The sequence below is a fragment of the Callospermophilus lateralis genome, chromosome 14 (genome assembly GCF_048772815.1).
Source record: "Callospermophilus lateralis isolate mCalLat2 chromosome 14, mCalLat2.hap1, whole genome shotgun sequence".
Taxonomy (NCBI): Eukaryota; Metazoa; Chordata; class Mammalia; order Rodentia; family Sciuridae; genus Callospermophilus; species Callospermophilus lateralis.
In genome coordinates, this window is record NC_135318.1 from 30,143,823 (window position 1) to 30,167,349 (window position 23,527).

The 23,527-nt window shown below is 39.8% G+C and overlaps 1 protein-coding gene across 1 annotated transcript in view; it reads left to right on the forward strand.

Annotated features, from left to right (window-relative positions):
* Window positions 1-23,527, forward strand: part of Arhgef33 (Rho guanine nucleotide exchange factor 33) — a 46,524-nt gene that overhangs the window by 17,360 nt on the left and 5,637 nt on the right. Inside the window, exons 8-15 of the mRNA XM_076833519.2 lie at window positions 3,121-3,250; window positions 8,881-9,013; window positions 10,492-10,575; window positions 11,832-11,915; window positions 14,102-14,250; window positions 15,155-15,319; window positions 16,607-17,438; window positions 21,580-21,719. Coding sequence (XP_076689634.1) covers window positions 3,121-3,250; window positions 8,881-9,013; window positions 10,492-10,575; window positions 11,832-11,915; window positions 14,102-14,250; window positions 15,155-15,319; window positions 16,607-17,438; window positions 21,580-21,719 — 1,717 coding nt within the window. The remainder of the gene's footprint in view (window positions 1-3,120; window positions 3,251-8,880; window positions 9,014-10,491; window positions 10,576-11,831; window positions 11,916-14,101; window positions 14,251-15,154; window positions 15,320-16,606; window positions 17,439-21,579; window positions 21,720-23,527) is intronic.

Below are 23,527 nucleotides of genomic sequence, written 5' to 3' on the forward strand. Positions count from 1 at the left end.
TTGGATAATTTTATACTCCCACCAGCAATTAATGAGAACTCCAGTTGCTTCACATCCTTGCCAATAGTCAGCATGAACAGTCTTTTTAATTTTAGCCATTCTCATGAGTTGGTACTTGTAGTACCATACTATACTTTAAATTTGTATGTCTCTGATGATATTGATATTGAACATCTTTTCCTCATATGCTTATTGATTCTCCATAAATCTTCTTTTACAAAGTACCTGTTTAAGTCCTTTTTAGGATTATTTTTTTGTCTAGAAATTTAAATTATATCTGGCTATGAGGCCTTTATCAGATATATGTGATGAGAATACTTTATTCCAGTCTATGGTCTGCCTTTTCACTTTTAGTCATTTTTTGATGAATAAAAGTTTTAAATTTTGATGAAATCCTATTTGCCAATTTTAAATTCTTTTAATAGCTTGTGACTTTTTTGTGCTTCCAAGAAGTCTCTGCCTATCTCAAGGTTGCAAAGTTATTCTCATGTGTTTCTTCTAAAATATTTATAATTTTAGCTTTCACATTTAGGCCTATCACTTATTTAGAATAAATTTTGACATATGGTGTGAGAAAGGGGTCCAAAATCATTTTTCCCCCCAGATGATTATAGAGTTACTTCAGTGCTAGTTACTGAAAATACCCCCATTAATTTACACAAGGGAAAGTCAAGTGATCTTATATGGGTGAGTTTAATTCTAGAATTTATATTTTTATTCAAATTATCAGAGAAATGATACCTTGGTGGTATAAAGTCTTCTATTTGAATAAAAGGGTATTTATGTTCTTCCTATCTTCTTATATTTTTCAATTTATAAAGATCTTCTTGAATTTTTCTTAGCAATATTAAGAGAAACTCTACCTTTTTTTTTTTTTTTTTCCTTTAAAGCATTTGCCCAAGGGACCGCTGTCATCCTAGTCTACTATGGCCCATTACACTGTATTATCCTGGGACTTCAGTCTTCCTAGGAATTTCCTTCATATTTCTCCCATGCTAGATTCCTGCATGGTTACTGTGTTAGCCAGCTTTTTGTTGCTGTGACCAAAATACCTGACAAAAACAACTTAGTGGAGAAAAGTTTATTTTGCTCAAAGTTTCAGAGGTTCAGTCCATGGTTAGCCAACTCTTGCTTTTGGCCCAAAGGGAGGCAGAAGGTCTTGGTAGAAATTGTGGTGAAAATGAAAGTTGCTCAGCGCATGGCAGCCAGGCAGGAGAGAGACAGGAAAAAAAGGAGGGGAGGAGAGAGAGAGCTCAAGCGCAAGGAGCTGGGGACAGATATAGTCCCCAAGGCCACTCCCCCAGTGACCTACTTTTTCCAGCCATACTTACCAGTCAACAATTACCATCTAGTAGTCTATTCAGCTATCAATGAATTAATCTATTTGCTGGATTAATTCACTGATGAGGTCAGAACCCTAATCATTACCTAAAAGCCCCACTTCTGAACCTTGTTGCATTGGGGATCATGTCTTCAAAACATGAGATTCAGGGGACATCCCAGATCCAAACCATAAATTTATGGTCACTTATTATGGGTTTTCATCTTGAATATTCTTGGTATCTTGGTTTACTCCTTATTTTGATGAAACACATCATCTAGTAGTTTTCACATACATGACTGATAATTTGGCTTAACATAAAACCATTTTCCCTCATCAGTTTGAAGCAATTGTTCTATTGTCTTCTAGTTTCTAATGTTGCTATTGGAAAGTTCAATACCATTGTGAACCCCAGTCCCTTGAATGTTACCCTATTTTTCTACCTGGTAACGATGAGTCTCCTTCTCTTTATCCTTGGTGTGCTTAAGTTTCCATGGTGATGTGCTGTGCCTTCCAATGATGTGAGAGTCTTTTTGTTTAATTACACAGAATACAATGGTCCCTTTCCTTTGGGAATACATGGCCTGGATTTTTTTTTCTACTATTACTTTGGTAATATCCTTCTACCCATTTTTTTTTCATTTTCTCTGAAGCTTCTAATAATTTGAATTTGAATCTCTTAGACTGAATTGTTCAACTGTCATATTTTCTCTCCTATTTTTCTTCAATGTCCTCTTTCTTCTTGTTTTTATCTGGGGGAGATTTCATTGACTTTATCTTCTACCCTTTTTATTTCTGCTGTTTAAAAAAATGCCAAAAAAGTTTCTTTTTAAAAGCGTTCTGTCTTTTTAAAAATAGCATCTTATAATTGTTAAATGGCTGGAATATTTTTCTCATATCTCTTTGATAATATTAACTATATAGTTTTAAAAAGTTTTCATTATATCTTACATTGTCTCTGCTTCTTCAGTCTCCCCCACCTTAAATAAATGCACATATACATTTTTCTCTCTTTTATGGTATACACTTATTCAAATGCCTGAGTATCTTCAAGAGATCCTTAAAAAAAAACAACTGGAAATTTTGTGTTATCTAAGCTTGTCAATAAATGGGCTTCATTACAGATGGTGAATCAGGTAGCAAATGAACTTTTTGGCAGGTGGCCTCTTCATATCAATTTCTGAGGGCCTTTTTTTCCTTGGGAAGTTCAGCTTATCAAGTGGAAGACTCTCCCCCTTGCCTGGAGTGATAAAGCCTGGCTAGTGGCATTCTGGGTCCTGCAGGGGAAGGGGACCCAGGGGAATCTCACTGTTCAGAATGCAGGGGGCCTTCTGTGAGTGCCCTTGTTTTCATGTTAGCATCTCAACCCTGCCCTCTACGTCTGGAGTTGTTAGCCCAGATCCCAGAGAAAGGGCTTCTCTAGTTTCACTTTTCCCATTTCCCAAGGGATGGAAGTGAGGAAGCCAGTGAGAATCTGTGTGTTCAACGCACCTACGTAGACTTTTGACCATTTCACTTGTTAGCAGTGGCCCTTACTTGCACTTTCTTGGTGTATACAGTCCTTGAGTCTTTCTGCTGCTTCTCAGTGGATTCTCTATCTGCAGACAGGAGCAAGAAGATTATGTGTCCTTTGCTCTGCTGAATGAATTATATCTTATATTATATCTCCTTTCTGTTTTCCATCTTCCAAAAATTTGCTGTCTTTTTTCTGCTTTTGATATCTTTTTATTGCTTTCTGTCATTTTGTAGGATTTGGGAAAGAATGATTAACAAAAATTCCCTCTGGTTTGTTTTTAAAGCCAAAAGACAAACTGTGGCTCTAGAACTGCTTGAATCTGAAAGAAAATATGTTATTAACATCTCTCTGATCCTGAAGATAAAGGCAACATTCCAGGGGTCAGATGGAAAGAGGAATTCCAAAGAGAGAAGGTATCCATGTATTCATTGCCTTTGCTTTTCAGATTGATTAGAATTTAAGGTAAGTTGTTCATCATTTCCACCTTGGGAATTCTGGGGCCTTCAATGAGTTCTGGAAATAATCTTTGAAAAAAGAATAAGCAATGATAGCAGGTAACTCCTGGAAAATCTCAAACTTAGATTCTCAGCAGGTAAGAAAATGAGTATAGTCTCCAGGACCTGCAGTGTCTCTGATATGGTGGCTAAGAACTTAAAGGGCATATTACAGTGACACAGCCATGTCAATGTTTAGAGAAGCTCAATTGATAATAGCCAAGCTATAGAATCAATCTAGGTTGCCTTATAACAGATGAATGGATAAAGAAAATATGGTATATATACACAGTAGAATATTACTCAGCCATAAAGAAGAATGAAATTATGGCATTTGCTGGTAAATGGATGGAACTGGAGAATATCGTGCTAAGTGGAATAAGCCAGTCCTAAAAAGCCAAAGGCAGAATGTTCTCTCTGATATGCAGATGCTAACCCACAACAAGGGAGGGGAAGAATAGAAGTTCATTGGATTAGACAAAGGGGAAAAAAGGGAAGAGAGTGGGCATGAAATAGGAAAGACTGTGGAATGAATCGGACATAACATTCCTGTCCTTATATATGAATACGTGAGCAATATAGCTCCACATCATGTACAGCCACAATAATGGGATCCTAACTGGAACAAGTTATATTTATTCTATGTGTGTATACAGTGTCAAAATATACTCTACTGTCACATATATCTAGAAGAACGAATTAAAAAAAAAAAAGAACTTAAAGAGAGGCATTGCTCCCTGTTGCCATGGATCACAGGTCTCAAAGAAGTACAAGGAAATGGATATGGTGGGTCTAAAGCATTAAGTATCCATTGGATAAATGACACTGGAATGATATAACTCTTCAGGTGCTCCCACAGTACCAGGTCACTTCTAAGATTGCGTGTGTGTGCGCGCGTGCGCGCGTGCATGCACGCTCACACACCTGTGTTGTGGGGCAGTGCTCTAAAGTGTAGGTAAAGTATCGTAACAGCTACTATCCCTAATGTTACACACCTCAATCTATACCTGTTCATAGTGTAGATTTTCTCGTTTACTCTCTGTTCAGAGAAAGCAGGAAGGAAAAAAAATAAGAATTGGTGAAGAAGACTAATGTAATAAAGATGAAATGATCCAGAACAATTGAGGCAGGCAAAGGCCAATCCAAATAAATGGATGGGGAGCCCCTAATTATATTTTTCTGCTCCCTACCATGCCCCTAATTTTGCTTGACTTTGCAGCTCCCAGCAATACACCATGTCACCAGAACACAGTGCTCCTCCTATCTAAATGACTAAAGTGAGGAAATATTCCCCGATAAACTCACAAGTGCCTTGACTATTTTCAAGGATCATATTTCTGAAAAACTGAGGTGAACAAAATTTAAAGTAGTAATGAACAGAAAGGATAATGTAACACATTTAAAGCTGTGAGCAATAGAGGTTCTGGGCTGGGCTTCACCTTCTCTCAGTGGCCACCTGGATTCTCACAGTTCCTTCCTATCCCCTCTGACCATTGATTTTTCCCTTCTAGATACCAATACAGCTTATCTAACCCTTCCACCTCTCATTCACGGTTCTGGGAAGTTTCTAGCCTCTAGGGTTTTGTTTTGTTTTGCTATTGCTAAATACCTGCTCAGTTTACATTAATCAAATCTAAAGGTGAGTCTACCTTTTGGTGTGGCTTTGCTTCCATGTCTGAGAATCCTAACCAGCAGAGTCTCTTCCTAGTTTCTGTCAATTTGGGAAACTAGGACAAGAATGGGAAAAGAGAAAAAGAGAGTTGTTTGCAGGTCCTATGCTAGGCACTTGATTTTTTTTTTTTTTTTTAAGAATAAACCATCCCACTTTATTGATACGTAGTGGAAGTCAAGGCACTTGATTTTAACTTCATGAAATCTTCACCAGACTTGGGGCTGGTGATGTCAGTAGCATGTGTGAGGCTCTGGGTTCCATTCCCAGGACCACAAAAACAAACAATTAATAAAACACAAATGCTGTGATTTCTACCTTATGGATGAAGAAACTAAGATCTAGAGAAGTTTAAAGCCACATAGACAATTAGTGCCAGAATTCAAAAGCAGGCCTGTATGACCTGGAACCTTGTACTCTTTCCATGTCACACAGTTTCTCTCTAAGGACCTTGTGGTTTCAAGGACACCACTTCAACTAACAGGAATAGGAAACATTTCTCCAAAAGCAAGAGGCACAAATTTATCTCTTCCTATTTCAAAACTCAGGCTTTTCTCTTGAACAACCCAAAAGTTCTTATTTTGGCTCTCAATTGACCTGCCAAATAGAGATGCTAAATATATTTGAAGCTGTCAAAATAGTAGAGTCCTTTTTACTTGCTGTCACTTCCTATTTTTCTGACATTCTCTCATTCTGACATTACTCTCTATCACTGAGTAAGAAGAAGTAGATCCCTCTCCCAAACTTTGAGATTAAAAAAATTAAAGCTGCATATAATCCTCAACAAAAGATAGTTATTTCATATATCCATGATAATGCTATTCATATTAGTTATTTACCAAGGTAGCCCTCTTTTCTTTTTGTAAACAAAGCAGAGAAAAAGCATCAATTCCATATTCTTGATACTCAAAATGAATCTCTGAGCCGGCCGTGTTGGCGCACACCTGTAATCCCAGTGGCTTGGGAAGCTGAGACAGGAGGATCATGAGTTCAAAGCCAGCCTCAGCAAAAAGCGAGGTGCTAAGCAACTCAGTGAGACCCTGTCTCTAATAAAATACCAAAGAGGGTTTGGGGATGTGGCTTAGTGGTCAAGTGTCTCTGAATTCAATCCCTGGTACCAAAAAAAAAAAAAAAAAAAAAAGAATCTCTGGTTCTGAGTGTGGCAGTGTTGCCATTTATCTACCCTAGAATTAGATTTTCATTATCCTTCTTCTTTTTCCTAAGCTTTTCTGAAACCTCTGAGTACTTTAAATGGACTAATTGGTATTCTCCATGCAAAGGTGAAAATAAATGTATTAACATTTACTGCCTTTTCCATCACAAATTGCAAGCCTTTGGCACTTTCTACCCTATTGGAAAGTAACCTGGGTTGAAAATAAAAACCACGACAACTGCAACTTGACACTCAAACCTGACATTGCCACATCTCAAACTAAAATAAAGCTTTAGATTTTCCCTGGGAGGGAAAAGAAGTGAATTGCTCAAGAGCTGCCTTAGCCTGTCTCGAGGCAGCCTGTGCCTGACGGAATGGGCTGGAAGCTGCAAGCACATGCTCCCAACTGAAGCTTGGGCAGATCTTGTTGGAAGATCACAAAAGTTGGAGTTCTGGGCTCCTTTTTGGTCTGACTCACCTAGATAGGGCCACGACCTTAACATTAAACACCTGTCTGAATACTTATGGGGAGGACTGCCATTTAATTTAGCCTGATAAGCTAAACTCCAGTGCCACATCCACCCAGAACTGAACCAGCTCTGTGCTATAGATAGCCGCCAGGTGGCACATATTTAATTATCCCTGCCCATCCAATATGGTTGTAGTGTTCTGCACCTGAAGCCCAGAAGTTATTTTAGCCTACTACTGGACTGGCAAGAGAAAATTTATTAACTTAAAATTATAGCCTCTGGGTAGGCAAAAATGTTTTTGCATCTAGACTTTTGATGATACAATTGTTTTACTCTGTCAGCACCATCAGTTGTGCTTTCTTCCGACAGGTTTATGGTCTTTTCCCAGTCTTTCTGCATGGCTTCTAGCAACCCCTCTAAATTCCTCTCTGGTCTAGACAGGGATTACTAAGACCTTCCAAGTCCACCATTCTATCTGTACAGCTCAGATCGAGAGGTCTCTCATCTGATATTTAGGATCAGCAACCTTTGCATATGTGGAGGGAATGGAATGGAAGGTTTCCTTGTATATTAGTCAGGATTCTCTAGAGGAACAATCAACAGGATCTATCTATCTTATTATGAAAAGAGGATTTATTAGATTGGCTTACAGGATCAGAAGCCAAATAGTCCCCTCTGGTCAACTGTTGAGTGGAGGACTGGAGAAACTAGTAGCTGCTCAGTCCAACAAGCCGGAGTCTAAGAAGAGGAGACACCTATGATTCAGTCCCAGTTCACGACTAGAGGCTGGACACTCCCTGGAGACTGGTCAGAGTCTGCTTTGAAAGAGGGAAGGAGCTGAAATCCAGTGTCCTCAGGTGATCTCAGCAGCTGTCTAAGCAGCTGCTCAAGAAGAATGAGTTTTAATCTACATTGATTTTCTCCTTCTCCCATCTTTTCATCCAGGTCCCCAGCCTTTTGGACTAAACCATCTACATTCAGGGCAGGTCTCACCCTTTGGTTTGCTCTTCCACATAATAATTATCTCTGGAAACACCCTCGTCAATGTACCCAAAAGTCTCTTAACTTTATGCATTTCTTAATCCAATCAAATTGGTAATCCCAGTTAACCATCATAGTTTGTATCTTTCATAGGGGAGCTTGGTACCTTATTCTGGTTTGTTTGTCTTCGCTGAGTTACAATCACAGGGAAGTCTTTGGAAATGGGTCGAAAAATCCAACCATTCTTCTCAATTTGATGTCCTTTCTACTTTTTCAGCAGAGTTCTGCTTGTTGGCAAATTACCCCAGTTGTCCACTAATTTGCTCCCATTAGAACCTGAGGAAGTATTTAAATAAGTTTAGCACTCAATGACAAGTAGGCCATCGCTTTCATCTTTCTTAAATTTGTTGTGTTGAAAGCACAGGGAACCTACTTTCAATTTACTTCTATCTCTCTTTTCCACTGCACCCTTCTCTGACTTCTCTCTTCCTCCCTTCATTTCCTCTGGGGGAAAAATGATTCATATTAAGAGGAAGAGGAAAGAGATTTGAGGATGGGAAAGAGATTCTGTGAAACTCCAGGGAGTACCAGGACAGCCCTGGTCTCTAGCCTCTGCAGGCAAGACTTTGTCTTTGCCTAGTTTGCCTCTTAGGAACTGAAAGAAAGGGGAAAAGAGACCCTCTCATTGCCCCCGAACTCCGAGCTTTTAGTTACTAGCTTTAAACAAATTTTCCTACTTACCTAAATAGCAGTCTGCTAGCCAAGAATAACTAAGTGCCACATTAGATGCTGTCATCTACAGCACAAATTAGAATAGATTATTTGCATATTAAATTGGAATAAGTATAAAATATTTTTAAAAAGGCTTCCCTTAGAATTTCCACTCTTAGGTATGATAAATAAGAGTGTACCAGGTGAACTTTAAAAAGATCAATTGAGTGATGGGCTCTTACTATTTGATCAATACACATTTGTATAGAGGCCATCAGTAATGGGGTCTTTTTACAGTGTGAAGGTATCAGCTAAGGTCTATGACAATTTTTTTTTTTAATCTTAAATGCAGACCTGTAACTCACAGTATTTCAGAGGATGGTGAAAATGTGACCTGCTATATTTATCCCTACCCCTGCCCCCATGCTAGGGGTTTCATCTAGGGCCTCATGCATGCCAGGGGACCACTTACCACGGAGCCACATCCCCAGGCCCTGCATTTATGCTTGTAGGATCTTTTCTTCTCTACACCTGGCAAGTGTTTCTTTCTGTGCTCTGTTTAAAGCCTCTTCCCTGGGTCTTTACGGTACATTGTCCAGCAGCACCTGGATTTGCTTCATGCACTGCAGGAAAGGGTCCTGAAATGGCCACGCCAAGGGGTTCTTGGAGATTTATTCCTTAAACTAACAAATGATGAGGTAAGCCATTTTTAAATCCTCCTCTACAACTTTAATTATATTGATCTGTGTTTCCCTCATCTGCTTCTCTTAACGGAGAATCTAAAAAGAGTGATTTTCAGAGGAACTACTACTAACTTCCTTACTCTACAATTATTGAATAAGATTCAGAGAGATTTTTAAAGGCTTTTCTGAAATCACCCAGCTTGCTGGGTAGTGAGATATCTGTGTGACTGGAAACATGGTAGGTCTTTTAACTTCTGGTTCATAACTTTATATAGAACTATAACTGACTTCACTGAAAATGCAAGTATATATGATTATATGTGTTTATGATCATATACTCATGCTCATAAATATGCATACATACCTGTAAAATAAGCGTATAAGTATACATGTGTGTATTTTCACACATGATTTTCATTCTTTAGAGATTTTTTAAAGTATGGCTATTTGTCCTGAATATCTTTTGTTTTCACTTCCTTGGAGAAAGGAAAGGGTGCTAAGTTTTGAAAATCTATATAATGTTTTACATAGAAAATATGATCCAGACCAAGGCTACAAATTCAAATGTCTGCAGGGCCAGATAGTGACATAAATGAAAGATGTGGGTTAAATGTAATACAACATGGACTGGTGGGAATTACACTGAATTACACATATATTTTACTATAAAAATAGCTCACAGTTTTATCCAGTTATTATTCAGGAAAATGTACTAGAGTTGCCATACTTCTATTTTAAGAGAAATGAACAATCCACAATTTTGTGTAATTTTTTCTTATTTTTAAAATACTGTGTGGGCTACTTACAATTGGTCTGAAAATCAGTTTTTGCCTGTAATCAACCTCTGTATAATGATTCTCAAATGCAGGTAACAACACAAAGTTTACAAATTAGTTGTAGAGAAAAGTAAGTATAACGCTACCTCTCTAATATCCCTTTCACTTGTTTGTAGTCACTGTGATTTCTGGGGCTAAGAATTGTTATATCTGTGAGGATATCACTTTGGAAACTATGTTTTTCTAAGGGGAAATTGCATAGGTGAATATGCATTTAGTTCAAAGATGCAGGTAGTTGAAAACACTGAGAACCACTGGTCCAGATAATACAAGAAGGGTTGGCCAGAGTTTTTATTTGGATGTAGATAATTAAAATGAAAATTAATTACAAAAACAAAATAAGCATCTTTATCATTTAACAATTTAAAAATACTTTTTCAACTTTAAGATTTTCATTCTGCCCTTAGTTTATTATTTCATGTCATTGAGGTAGGGCCATTGAGTTTTGGTTTCCAAATTGTAGTGATGTTTACATTAAAACCAAAAACATTTATTAAAAAGATAACACAAACCTCCAAAATACATTAAATAACACATTAATTGAATGATTAAGATAATATCTGCCAAGCATTCCTTTTCAATATACATAGCTTTATAAATATATTGTCGTTCCTGTTTCCAGGTTCTTACCTTGCATTTTTTGTGTTTCTTTTAAAGAATAACTTCTTGGATTATTATGTTGCCTATTTGAGGGATTTGCCAGAATGCATCTCATTGGTTCATGTTGTTGTTCTGAAGGAGGTAAGTTAATTCTATGTGTGTGCTGTCTTTTATTGGCATATCATTTATGCCATGTTGCTGATCTACCCAGTCAGTATAGCATGTACACTCTGAGCCTGTTTTCAGGTTAAGGGATTGCCTGAATAGAGCCACTGACACCTTTCCTAGGGCTTTAGGAGCCTACTCAAGATCACTTCTGTTGCTTTGATCCTTGCCCTGCCTTCTTGGTCCTCTGTTCTACTTCAATGAAATTATAGGCAAAGTAAATAGGTGTTCTAACCAGAACTCTTCAGGTTGTAGCTTTTATGCTGTGTGTGTGTGTGTGTGTGTGTGTGTGTGTGTTTCAGGTTTGGAAGATATGAATCTCAATATTCAAATAATCTTTTGTCAGTTTATACGATCATAAAGTGGCTGTAGTCATGTTGCTTTAAGAGCTACTGCTGTGGTGATATATTAGGTGATCAAAAGTATGTATACATATATAACACTTCTATTTATTTTAGGTCAGTAGGAAAAAACAGTGTCAGAAGCCCCAAAGCTGCAAATTAATCAAGTCTCATAAGAGATAAGAGGCTCTGTCTTGCTTTCTACTGCAAACTCTCACCCCTACTCCCAATAGTATAATGCCTACTCTAAGTTAGCATTCAGCAAATGTTTGGGAAGCAGGAAGGGGAAATGGAGGAAAGGAAAGGCACATAGAGAAAGCCCAACATATTTTCTGCTTCCAGGCCAAACAACCAATTTCTAATGACATTTCTCTCCAACTCTGATGAAACTCTAAGCCATCCTTAGAGCCTGTTAGTAAACCATCATAATGATTACTAATTAATTAATTGAACTCAAATATAATTTAAGTGCCCATTTTTCTTTTTTAAAAATATTGTTTGGTTGTCAATGGATCTTTATTTTATTTATTTATATGTGGTGCTGAGAATCAAACCCAGTGCCTCACACATGCTAGGCAAGCGCTCTACCACTGAGCCATAACTTAAATGCCCATCTCTATTTAGCTCTGTACTAAGATGCAAGTGGGGAAGGAAAGTGTAGTCTGGAAATTTAAGTGGATTCAAAAGACATATATGATACGCTCCTTGCTAAAGAAGAGTTACCTCCTTGGTCATGTCCCTGCACATGTGAAAGATCAATGCTTCATGGTGATCTTTGGAAAGAGAATGCTCTGGGCATAAATCCTTTCTTCTCTGGTGCAACTGACTCCAGGGTTCTGCTGCCAGAGCTGGAGGAACACTGAAAAGTGACTCCACCTTTCTTTCATTCAGGGTGATGAAGAGATTAAATCTGACATCTATACACTGTTTTTTCACATAGTCCAGCGGATCCCTGAATATCTGATACATCTGCAGGTAAGCATGGCGAGGCAAGCCATCAAACTTATTCTCATATTGAAATATTATTTTTGGCTTCCAACTTTTACTGTAAAGGTTCAAGGAATCACTAATATTTCTAAGTGTTTACATGGCTTATATTATTATGACTACCCCATACCTCATCATACTCTGTGGGATAAGCTAAAAATCTCTTATCTCCAAAAATCTTTTTTTTTTTTGTACCAAGGATTGAACTTATGGGCAGTTGACCACTGAGTCACATCCCCAGCCCTATTTTGTAATTTATTCAGAGACAGGGCCTCACTGAGTTGCTTAGCACCCCGCTTTAGCTGAGGTTGGCTTTCAACTCGCGATCTTCCTGCTTCAGCCTCTGGAGTCACTGGTATTACAGGTGTGTACCAAGTGCCTGGCTCCAAAAATATCTTGATTTATGATGCCTGACTTTGAGTTTTATCTTTATTTACGAGCCATGTCCCCCTCTGGTGGTCCAGGATTGAAGCACTTTATTTAATGCCATCTACTTTGGCTCTACAGTCATCTAAATGTCAGCTCTTGGTGTCTAAATTTCTATTTAACCTGCCCACTTAATTGCTATTTCACTTGGCTTAAGTCAAAGTTTTTACTTTACAATGCTTATACTTTGTGTCACAGAAGAGTCATGAAGAAGCTGATGAGCAGATCTCTTCACACCATTTTCCCACAGGGTTTGAGGCATATTGAAGGAAGTAGAGCCGAGAGATTCATCAATCTCTTACTAGTCCCTCTTCTTCCAATCACCCACCTGTTCTGCTTTAACTACTGACTGGTCTTTGAAGTAATTCAGCAAAAAATCTTAGGAATACTTGTGATTAATCTTAGATGGAGGCAGTCCAATGTCAATATTGAGGTTTTCTAAATTTTGTATGGCTTTAAGGCCTAATAGCATTTTCTCATAATAATTATATTATTACTTAATATAATTCCTTTCAAAAATCCCATAAGATAGGAATCATTGTTACCACTTTTTAGATGAGAATATGAAGGGCCAAAGAAGCAAGTAATATGCCTAAGTTCTTATCTAGTGGTGAAAAACTAGGACTGAAGTCCAGGTCTTGCAAGTATTAGAATATGGTAAATAAGCCCTGGTTCTACCTTGTGATTTAAGTTCAAAGCCTTCCTCCATTACTTACTAGATATGTGATTTAGTAAAGATCTCTTAATTTCTCTGTACCCCCAATTTTCTTATTTGCTAAAGAGAGATAATAATTATACCTGTCTAACTAGGTGGTGGTAAAAATTAAATGAGGTAATATATGTAAATGGCTCAGTTCCTGACAAGAATAAAGCAATGTTAGCTTTACCAAAGTCCAGTCACATACATCTACTGTAGTACAGTAGATATTAGTCCATTTTGGTGTTACTATACCAAAATATCTGAGGCTAGGAACTTTATAAAGGAAAGAGGTTTATTTGGGCTCATGGTTCTGGAGGCCCAAGAGCACTGTGCTGACATTACCTTCTGATGTGGGCCTCACAGCAGATAGTGTCACATGGTGGGAGCACATACAAGAATGATGGGTCCCATGATATGTGAGAGGAGGCAAGATGGAGGGAGGGTCCAGGCTTACTTATTTATAACAACTCACGCTCATGAGAACTAACCACCTTCATAAGACCAGCATTAATCCCTTCAAGAGTGTGGTCAGTCACCTAATCATATCTCACTAAGCCCCACCTCTCAAAGGTCCTACCAACTTTCAATACCACTATATTGTATGCAAGCTTCGAGCACATGAACCCATAGGGAACAAACCATATCCAAACCAAATGTAATAGGAGGGGTCACCAGACCAGGTTTGATGATAATCACCCATCCACCAACCACCCCTACCTGCCTGCCTTGATGCCTAACATTCTCATCAGTAGTCTGACTCATTTGAATTAAGATATTAATCATAGTAATTGTTAGAATGCCTCTACTATTCAGAGATCTAATTCATAGATCCTTCTAACTTTCTAGTTGGAACTGTAATGACTTATTGTCCCTTGGAATGGTGGAAAGAGAACAGCAAATTTGACATTCCAGCTTATTAGATGGGTCATATGTATTGTTGTTTTGACTAAAAGGCTATCAAACTTAAAACAGATCCAGGTAAGATGCAGAAGAGACAAAACAACTTTTCCTTCTTCTTATATAATGCTTCCTTTTTCCCTCTATGCAGAATGTCCTGAAGTTCACAGAGCAAGAACATCCTGACTATTACCTACTACTGGTGTGCGTTCAGCGTCTCCGAGTATTTATCTCACACTATACCTTGCTGTTTCAGTGCAATGAGGATTTGCTTATTCAGAAACGAAAAAAGCTCAAGAAGTAAGTTTCTGATGATTCAATCAGGAAGGTCTGTCAAAGGTTTATGAGAATAGGTTACACAGAACAGTAAATGTAGGTATCTGTCACAAGTAACCACATTGTGGTTATGTGGCTGAGATGCAGTAGTGGGAGGTAGGAGAGAGTAGGAGAGGTGACCAGACAGTACAGGAGGGAGACAACTATAACCTGGTGAAATTACTTTAGAGAAAGCATTTTCACTCTAATGCCCTCTCATGTTAACTACCTCAAAAATAGTTCAGTTTCCCTAAACTTATCAGGTACAAAATCAGTTTAAGGGCCAGAAGATCATTTCCTTCATCAATCTAATGAACATTTATTGAGCCCCTGTTCTATTATTCTATACACTGAATACATTGCAATGAACAAAATGGTCAGAAACCCCTGCCACATGGAGTTTATTTTTCATAGTTGGACAGTGAACAAATAAGTTAGATGTTAATAAGTGCTATGTATAAAAGTAAAACAAATGATGTAGGGAAGAGTTTGAAGAAAGAGAAGGTTAGGAAACTTCTGAGCTCCAAAGGGAACAGACGCAACCCATAGCAGAGCTTCCTGATGACCTGGATTTCCTTCAACCTTATCCCAACCCACTTGATGGAAAATAGAATTATTTCTGTCATGGCTTCAGACCAGAAAAGATGCTCTCTCAAGTCAGGGCTCTTCTAATAGCATGCATCTCTCAATACTATCCCCTACCCCTAATCTCTTGTCAGCCAGTTAATCAGCATCCATACTCGTAACCTGATTTTAGACCGCCCTGGAGAAAGAGAAAAGCTCACAACAAGGGTCATCTGAGAGATAATTCTTTCTTAGCAGAATCTGTGCATTTAGAGAGCCACTTTCCCCATGTACAACCTGAGAATCTTTACTTCTATCCTGTTAGGTCATCAATGGCAAAGCTATACAAAGGGCTGGCTTCCCAGTGTGCAAATGCTGGCCAAGATGCTTCCCCCACTGCAGGCCCTGAGGCTGTCCGAGACGGTGGGATCCACTCAGAAGAGATTCTGCAACCCTACCCATCTGCTCCCAGTTCTGGCCCCACTGTCACGTAAGCACCTATTGCTATGGAAAGGCTGATGGCAATGCCCTTAATCCCAGGCAGTTTGTGTGGGTTAGTAGGCTGATCTGGAAAGGAGTATGATCTACAGAACTCTTCCTCTTTACCCCATCAGGCCTATCTGTGACAGCTAAGCAGGTGACCAGTTGCTTTGATCCAAGAGAAGGACACTAATTTTGAGGGACTGGCCTACAGTGGGAATAGAGGCAGAAAGTGGAAGTTGTGGATTACTCCAACTCTTGAGTCAGTAATAAAGCCTTTTATCTTCCTTGAAGTGCAACAAACAGAGCTCCAAAATGCAATCTCTAGCATTTTATCCCAGACTGAACAGCATGGCTATCATAACACTCCGTGCAAAGAAAATAAAATTCAATAACAATCTTCAAAGGTAGAAGAGTCAGATCAAGATTTCATTTCACTATTTCTTTTCACATCTATAAATGTAAGACCTAATTTTCATTTTAGGATCACCAAAGTAAGATACGCTGGTGTTAGCTTTTACATTTTTATATATTTCTGAGGTAAGAATTTAAATATGAATAAATTAGAACACTACTTTGAATCAGTGTGGAGTTGTCCATTTACATCTGTCTGGCAGCTAAAGCAAAACTGGAAAGTCCCATCTGATGGGTATGCTATACTACATTGTAACCTATGTAAATTATTCACTATTCATGATCCCTCCCCAAACAAACGAACAAAACCTTCCATGATATTGGGCATATTCAGAGCGGAAACTCTTAAAATAGTATTAATGCTTCGTGGGTGGAAGTTTGGGGTTACTTAGCATCATTATAGCCATAGTTTTTAATTATGAAAAATTTAAATTTACCCAAGTACAATGAACCCCACATGCCACCATTCAGATTCAACAGTTATCAAGACATGCACATTTATTTCATCTAGGAATATACTTGTTTTTAAGTGTGAAGATCCATGGGTGGTACAGAAGTTGAATTTCCATTATTTTGTGTCAACCAGGGCAAGAAAGAGCAGTTTTAAGAGATGCCTTGGGACACTGTGACTGATGGTGGGAGGGTCAGAGCTTACACAAAGGGGAATGAAAATGGTCCTTGGTGCCATTGAGGGGCTCAGGCATCCACTTCCTCCCGGCCATTTCTACTCTTCCACTTGGGGACAGAGGTTCCTGGGAACTATTCAGTAGAAGTTTGTGGAGCTTGGCAGGCACCTGGGACGGGAAGGGCGAGCCATTATCATTAAGAGGTTAGCACTAATAAACAATAAGCACACCTCTTCTGTATTGTTTCCCCTTTAAAGACACCTGATGCCCCCAGTGAAGAAAGGCCAACAGCAGCAAAGCATGATGGAGAGCATGCAGCCCGGGAAGCCCAGTGACTGGGAGATGGAGGGCAGAAAGCACGAGAGGCCCGAGAGCCTGCTGGCGCCGGCACAGTTCTGTGCCGCCGAGCAGGACGTGAAGGCGCTCGCCGGGCCCCTGCAGGCCATCCCTGAGATGGACTTCGAGCCCTCTCCCGCCGAGCAGCTGGGCAACGTGGAGCGCTCCTTGCGCGCCCCGGCCGAGCTGCTGCCCGACGCCCGCGGCTTCGTGCCGGCGGGCTACGAGGAGTTCGAATACGGCGGCGAGATCTTCGCGCTGCCTGCGCCTTACGACGAGGAGCCCTTCCAGGCCCCGGCCCTCTTCGAGAACTGCTCGCCGGCCTCTTCCGAGTCCAGCCTGGACATCTGTTTCCTGCGGCCCGTCAGCTTCGCCATGGAGGCCGAGCGGCCCGAGCACGCGCTGCAGCCGCTGCCTAAGAGCGCCACGTCACCAGCGAGCAGCAGCGGCGCCTACAAGCTAGAGGCAGCGGCGCAGGCGCAGGCGCACGGCAAGACCAAGCCGCTGAGCCGCTCGCTCAAGGAGTTTCCGCGCACGCCGCCCGCCGAGGGCGTGGCCCCGCGCCTCTACAGCACGCGCAGCAGCAGCGGCGGCCGCGCGCCGCTCAAGGCCGAGCGCGCGGAGCGCGCGGAGCGCGCTGCGCAGCCCCACGGCCCGGCCGGCGGCGCCGCTGTACCCCGCGGCGCGCCGCGGACCTTCTTCCCCCAACAGAGGTCCCAAAGCGAAAAACAGACCTATTTGGAAGTAAGGAGGGTAAAGTAAAACCGAGCCGAAACCCACAACGCCGGCGGCCCCGGGCCTAGAGCTGCAGGGCCAGCCCGACGCCCCCTAGCGAGGAGGGGAGTGGGGTGAGGCCAGGCTAGGGACCCAGAAGTCGCCTGCCCCAGTAAAAGGCTCGTGCCTCTGTGACCTTGAAGGCGAGTGGCAGCTCCCGTACAGGACACAGAGCAGGTCACAAAAGTACATGTGTGAGGGCAGAGAAGACCTCAACTCATTTAGATCTGCGTTGTCTCCATGTTCATACTCATTCTCTCTCCCTCGCCCCTCCTCTCCAATCTCTCCCTTCTCTCCTCTCTGTGATAGGATTAGGAGTGATGTCATTCTCCTTCAGCTCGTGGCACCTTAGAGTTGAACTTGTTTCAAAGCGTTGCACGCAACTCCCTGGCTTGGCTTCCCCCCATTGCCTGTTAGGAACCCCTCCTTGTTTAAACGTTGAAGACTGTGTGACAGCTACCCTACTCCCTGCCCCCACTGTCCTTGCTTGTAGCTAGGGATGAGGCAAGTTGCCCTGTTTTTAGTGTGGGCTTTGAGAAGTTGGCTGCAAAGCTAACTTTCATTTCTGCTTGCTTTCTTTTTGATTAGAAAAGGATGTCACATTAATTTATATTGGATGGGACAAGGACATCCCATGATAGAGAAGAATTGACTCAAAAAACACCTTCTTTGGACTCAGTGAACGTTGATGCATTTTGATGCCTATCCTTAGTGTTTTCAAGCCTTGGGGCCTTAAAAAGAGTGATTAAACACATGTCCATGAAAGGGCCAGTAGTTCCTAAGCAAATACTTAAGTTCTTAATGTGATTGAAACAAGACAATTTCTGATTAGGCAGAAAGTAACCCAACTTTCACCTGTACCACAACCCTTCCATTCCACTTATTCTCATCTCCGAGTGGGGACAGATTGATGATTGCTGATTCCTTTAATTAATTTTCCAACAAACAAAATTAAGTGCCTGCCTTGTTCTAATTTCTATGATCATTGCTGAGGATTTAGAAATAAACAACATCTAATTTCTGTCCTCCAGGATTACTAACTTAGTATAGGAGTAAGGCACAAAAACACAGAACTATGATAAACTGTAGGAGCCCACAAGAGGATTATCTAAAATTTCTTGGTATGATGGTAGTCAGAAAAGCCTTCCTAAATACAGAAAGTATTTAGGAAGTATTGGGTGTCTGAATTAGATTTGAAAAGTTGCCTAGAAGTTAGCTGAGGGAAATCTGAGGTAGTCAGGCATGAAAAAAGTGTAATTAGTATAGTTTATACTGTTAAAAATGCTTTCATTTCACATGTTCATAAAAATGTTTTTCCCTAATTGATGTGTGAAAATTTAGGGGTTCAACAATTGCCAGGTAAAAACCATTAATCAGAAATAACAAGTAATATATCTGAGAAACAATGAATAATATATTTGTGACTGTTTAACAGACATATGATAGAACAATATGTTAGAAACTGTTAATCACACAAATTGGGCAACAAATTTCCTCCCCTAACATTGTAAGACAGAAGTCAAGTCAGTTTAAGAAGAGACACCAAAGAAGTATCAAATGAAATCTGTTTTTAAAAGATCTTTTCTCTAGCAGTACATATCAGTAAAATTTTCAAATATGCAAAAGTTCCCATTGCTTATTTCTGGTTTTGGACAAATTTTTCTTTGTAAAAACTCAGAAGGCCTAGATTACTAGAATTCTTAGAGAGAGTTGGGTGCAGAGAGCAGGTGAACAGAGGTTGTGTATGAGTATTAAAGTTGGTGCAAATGTGTATGTGCATGCATGCATGTTTGTATGTGTATATTGGTGAGTGCATGTATATATGAATAAGTGTATATGAGGTGGGGGCAGGATGGGGAATTTTGTTGCAAAAGATAACCCTACAACTCTCCCCCCTTTTGGTGGTACTGGGGATTGGATTCAGGGGTCCTTTAACCCTGAGGTACATCCCCAGCCCTTTTAATTTTTTATTTTGAGACAGAGTCTCATTAAGTTGCCCAGGCTGGCCTGGAACTTGAAGTCCTTCTGTCTCAGACTCCTGAGTTGCTGGGATTACAGGCATGTGCCACCATACCTCACCTTATCTTACTTGGCTATTGAGATGTGGAAAACTTCTGTTCTATCTCTATATAGTCTGCATCTCCTACGTCTGCCCAGGAGAGCCAACTGAAGCCTAGTCCTTAGTGTCCTCTCTCAAAGTCAAGAAAGAAGACAGTGTGTTTTAGTGCAAAGAGCATCTGATTGGGTGTCAGGAGCTCTAGGTTCTAATTCTGGCTCTATGCTAAATAGCTGTGTGCTTTTAGACAATTCACTTGGCTTCTCTATGTTTTCAGCTTTCTTACCTATAAAAACAAGGCAATATTTACCTTACTTATGTCACAGGTTTGTTGTGAAGATCAGGCCAAAAAAGATAAAATTTGTCAATATGCTTTGTAAAGTATGGGATGCTATACAGATATAAAATGTTATTAAGCTTATGGTTCTACAGAAAGATTTTTTTCCTTAAACAGTTAATAGATTTAGTTTCCCCAAATAAATGATTTGGTGAGGGTCCTAGTTAAAAATCACTTTAATAGAGTTTCCATACTCAACTGGAGGCAAAAATAAGCTATTTCCTTCTGTAGTCCTGAATTCCAAGTCCTTGTGTGAAACATCAACCTCCAGGCATTTTCGCCAACACTGTGGCCTGGTTGTAGTCCCTAAAAGCCCATTTCTCAAAATATAATTGTCAAGCTAGTGGTGAGTGCATTGCCTAGGAATTTGTTATATCCAGAATTTATAGCCTGAGCTTCTGAGTTAGAAACTGCAATTTAAGATTCATACCTAGGTGATTCATGTAAACATGAAGAGAAGATGAGAAGAAACATGCCTTAAATCACTGATTTTCATGTGCAAGTGTGCTTAAGGGTTATCCAGGCTTCACTTCAGAGATTCTGATTAAGAAAGTTGGGTGGGGCTCAGGTGTTTTTGAGATGGGGTCTTGCTATGTTATCTAAGCTTGTCTCAAACTCCTGACACAAACAATCCTCCTGTCTCCACCTCTGAGTTACTGGTAATACCAGTGTGTGCCACCATGAAAGGCAAAAATCTACATTTTAAATAGAGGCCTCAGCTGATCTTATAGTCCCAGGACCACACATCTGAGAAACACTCTACTAAGCTATCAGGATATTGATCTCCATAGTCTAGTTATGAATCTTAGCAGAATCTCAGATAATTTCAGATCTGTGACTACAACCCCAACTTAATTTCTCTAAGTCAAACCTGTATGTTTCCTGAAAAAAAAAAAAATCATCCTCATGTTTTGCTCTTCTATCAGCAGTCACCCATCCAATTCATATGACTTACAGGGCATTCTCAATGTTTCTTTGCCTTGACTTCTTGGATACTTTTAAGGTTATTCAAAATCCAGAAACTATTTTTAGATTAATTTTAAATTAGTTAACTCAAGATATATATATGTATATGCACATCTAGCTTATATACAGATGAATACATATGCACATCTATTAGTTGACACATTTCACATTTAAAAAATTAGAGTTCACAAAACATACATCCTTATTTCTAGTTTATTTTATATTCCAATATCATGGATTCTGAATTGTAAAAACTGTGTTAAAGTCTTATTTTCAGTTTGGAGATAGAATGATCTTACTTCTAAACAGTTCTGACCTCTCAGAAACTCCTTCCCTCATTTATGCCTAAAATGAAGAATTAGAAACATGAGTTTAAAACTCATATTACAATTAAGGAGATTTCTTATTTTTTAGAAAGAAATATATTCAGAGTTATGAAGGGGCTTAGTACTGGGTTTCCAGCAAGATAGTGTCAGTGCCAGAATAAGCATTTACTTTCTATACTTTTTAAGCATTCGCTATGTTCCTATTCTAGATTATTTACCTTGATATATGGGAAATACTACACTCAGCAGAAAATTTTCTCCTTTCCACTTCATGATTTCTTTATTAGCCTAAGTGTGCTTTAGTTGGGATTGGGTATTCACTGATAGTCTTTTGGGGTAGGTGAGGAAAGTGACAAAATAAAAAAAACTGACCCATAGTCAGGATAGATATTTTTGGAAAAGAGTAAAAAAACAGTACCTCTTTTGTGTTTTCAGGAGATGCATTTAGAAGACACCACCCGATTCTGTCCAAAGGAAGAAAGAGAAAGTGAACAAACATCTTTCAGCGATCAAAATCCCAGGCAAGACCAGAAAGGGGGCTTTCGCAGCTCCTTCCGCAAGCTCTTTAAAAAGAAGTGAGTAGCCTTAGACAAGACAGCATTGTAACTCATTTCCCTTTGGGCTAAGTCTCGAGGTTTTAACATTAATAATTATCAAGTAGTCTGGTCTCGCATAGCTTCAAGTTTAGTGCTTGCTCCCAGTGGCCACAATTTCTGCAGGGTGAAGATGTTTCTCATTGTAATCTCCCAGAGTAGAAGCACACTCAACTCTCTCTCCTGCTACTTCTTTTATCCCTTCTTTCTTGTTCCCAAAGTCACCTGCCCTGAGAGGAGTGAGCAGAGGATGTTTCTCTGGGAGTGGGATCCTCTTTTGAAGTTGAGTTTAATTGGGGAAAGTTTTTTTTTTCCTTTCCTTTTTTTTTTTTTTTTTTAAATATTGTTGTTGGATGGGGTATCAAATCCAGGGCCTCACACATGCTACTGGGAGGTTTTCTAAGGGCATCACAGCACTTCTGCTTTTATGGGCCTATAGTTGTCTGGGGTACTACATGTTTATTGGGACTTCTGCTAGTGTTTTCCATGAATGGATGGATTTGGCCTGGGTTCTAGTTAAAAATCACTTTAACGAAGTGTCCATGCTCCTCACAAGGCAACAAAGCATTTCCCTCTGTGGTTCTTCTAATATTCTAGGTCTTTGTTGTTGTATGAAACACCACCTACCAGGCATTTTGTCCAGCACTCAGCTACAGTCTAGGAGACAGGGCCAAACCCTAGCATAAATATAAGGGGGAGATGAACATTAACATTTGAATACTGAGAGATTTGCCTGTCCAGCCATTGCCTGCCTGAGTAACTGCTGTTTGTATCTCCACTGAGGTCTGCCTCTCTTTCCTTTAGGGAGATCTCCCTGCTATTTATTTTCTCTTGGTAGAAATTTTTTGCATTCACTTTTAATAGCAAGTCTTCATATTTTGTTGTTTGAAAAGTTAAACAGAGGTGTTGTTGTTGCCTTTGGAGAATTGCTGGAAAATCATTTTTTCCTTGAAGATAGAGGTTATTCGCTGATTTAGATCATGGTCTTAGATGGAGAAGAGGGGCAGACATTGAGTATGGATTTTTTTTATGGTTTGCTTAATTTCACAAAGGGAGGGTGGTACTAAGATCAGTGGGTCTCCAATTGTTGGTCTTTGCCTATCGTTACTAGATGAAAGAGGAAGAGGAAGAACAGTTCTGCAGTTAACCACAGCCCTACAGTCCCCTTTCAGTTTTGTTAAGGCAACCCAATGTGTGCATGACTGCTGCTGGATCCTCAAGACACTTTATTGAAGGGTTGAAACGTCAAGAATTGTATATTCTTTCTAGGATAATAGACTTAGATCTTTCTTGGCCTAATGCCTGCTTCTGTCAAGTTTGATAGCTTTCCAGTCTGAACTTGGGATTAAGGGACTCCAGATTCCTAAAGGCACTTCTTGAGCCTATTCTTTTTCTTTTTTTTCAAACCATGGTATTCCTGAAACAGTGACTTTTTGCTCACTACCATTTATACTGACTGGTTACTGTCTTGGAAAACAATGAGAAATAGATTCACCACTGGTTCCTTTTCAAATTTCTGTTTATCAGAGAAATATAAAAATATGCTCTTCTGGTTACATGAGACAGAGGGAGTGGACTTGTCCTCTTTGTATCCAGAGGGCAGGAATAGCAGCCGTGGGTGAAAAGGAGAGATCCCTAAAATGTACCTATAACTGGAGCTGGTGACCTCATGAGAGAGTGGGTTCTCTGAAGTAGAAGCAGGGTGACTGCTCAGGGATACTATGAAAGGACTCCCTGCACTGGGTAGGAGATTGCTCAGGAAATCACCAGTCCTTTCTAGTTTGGTTTGA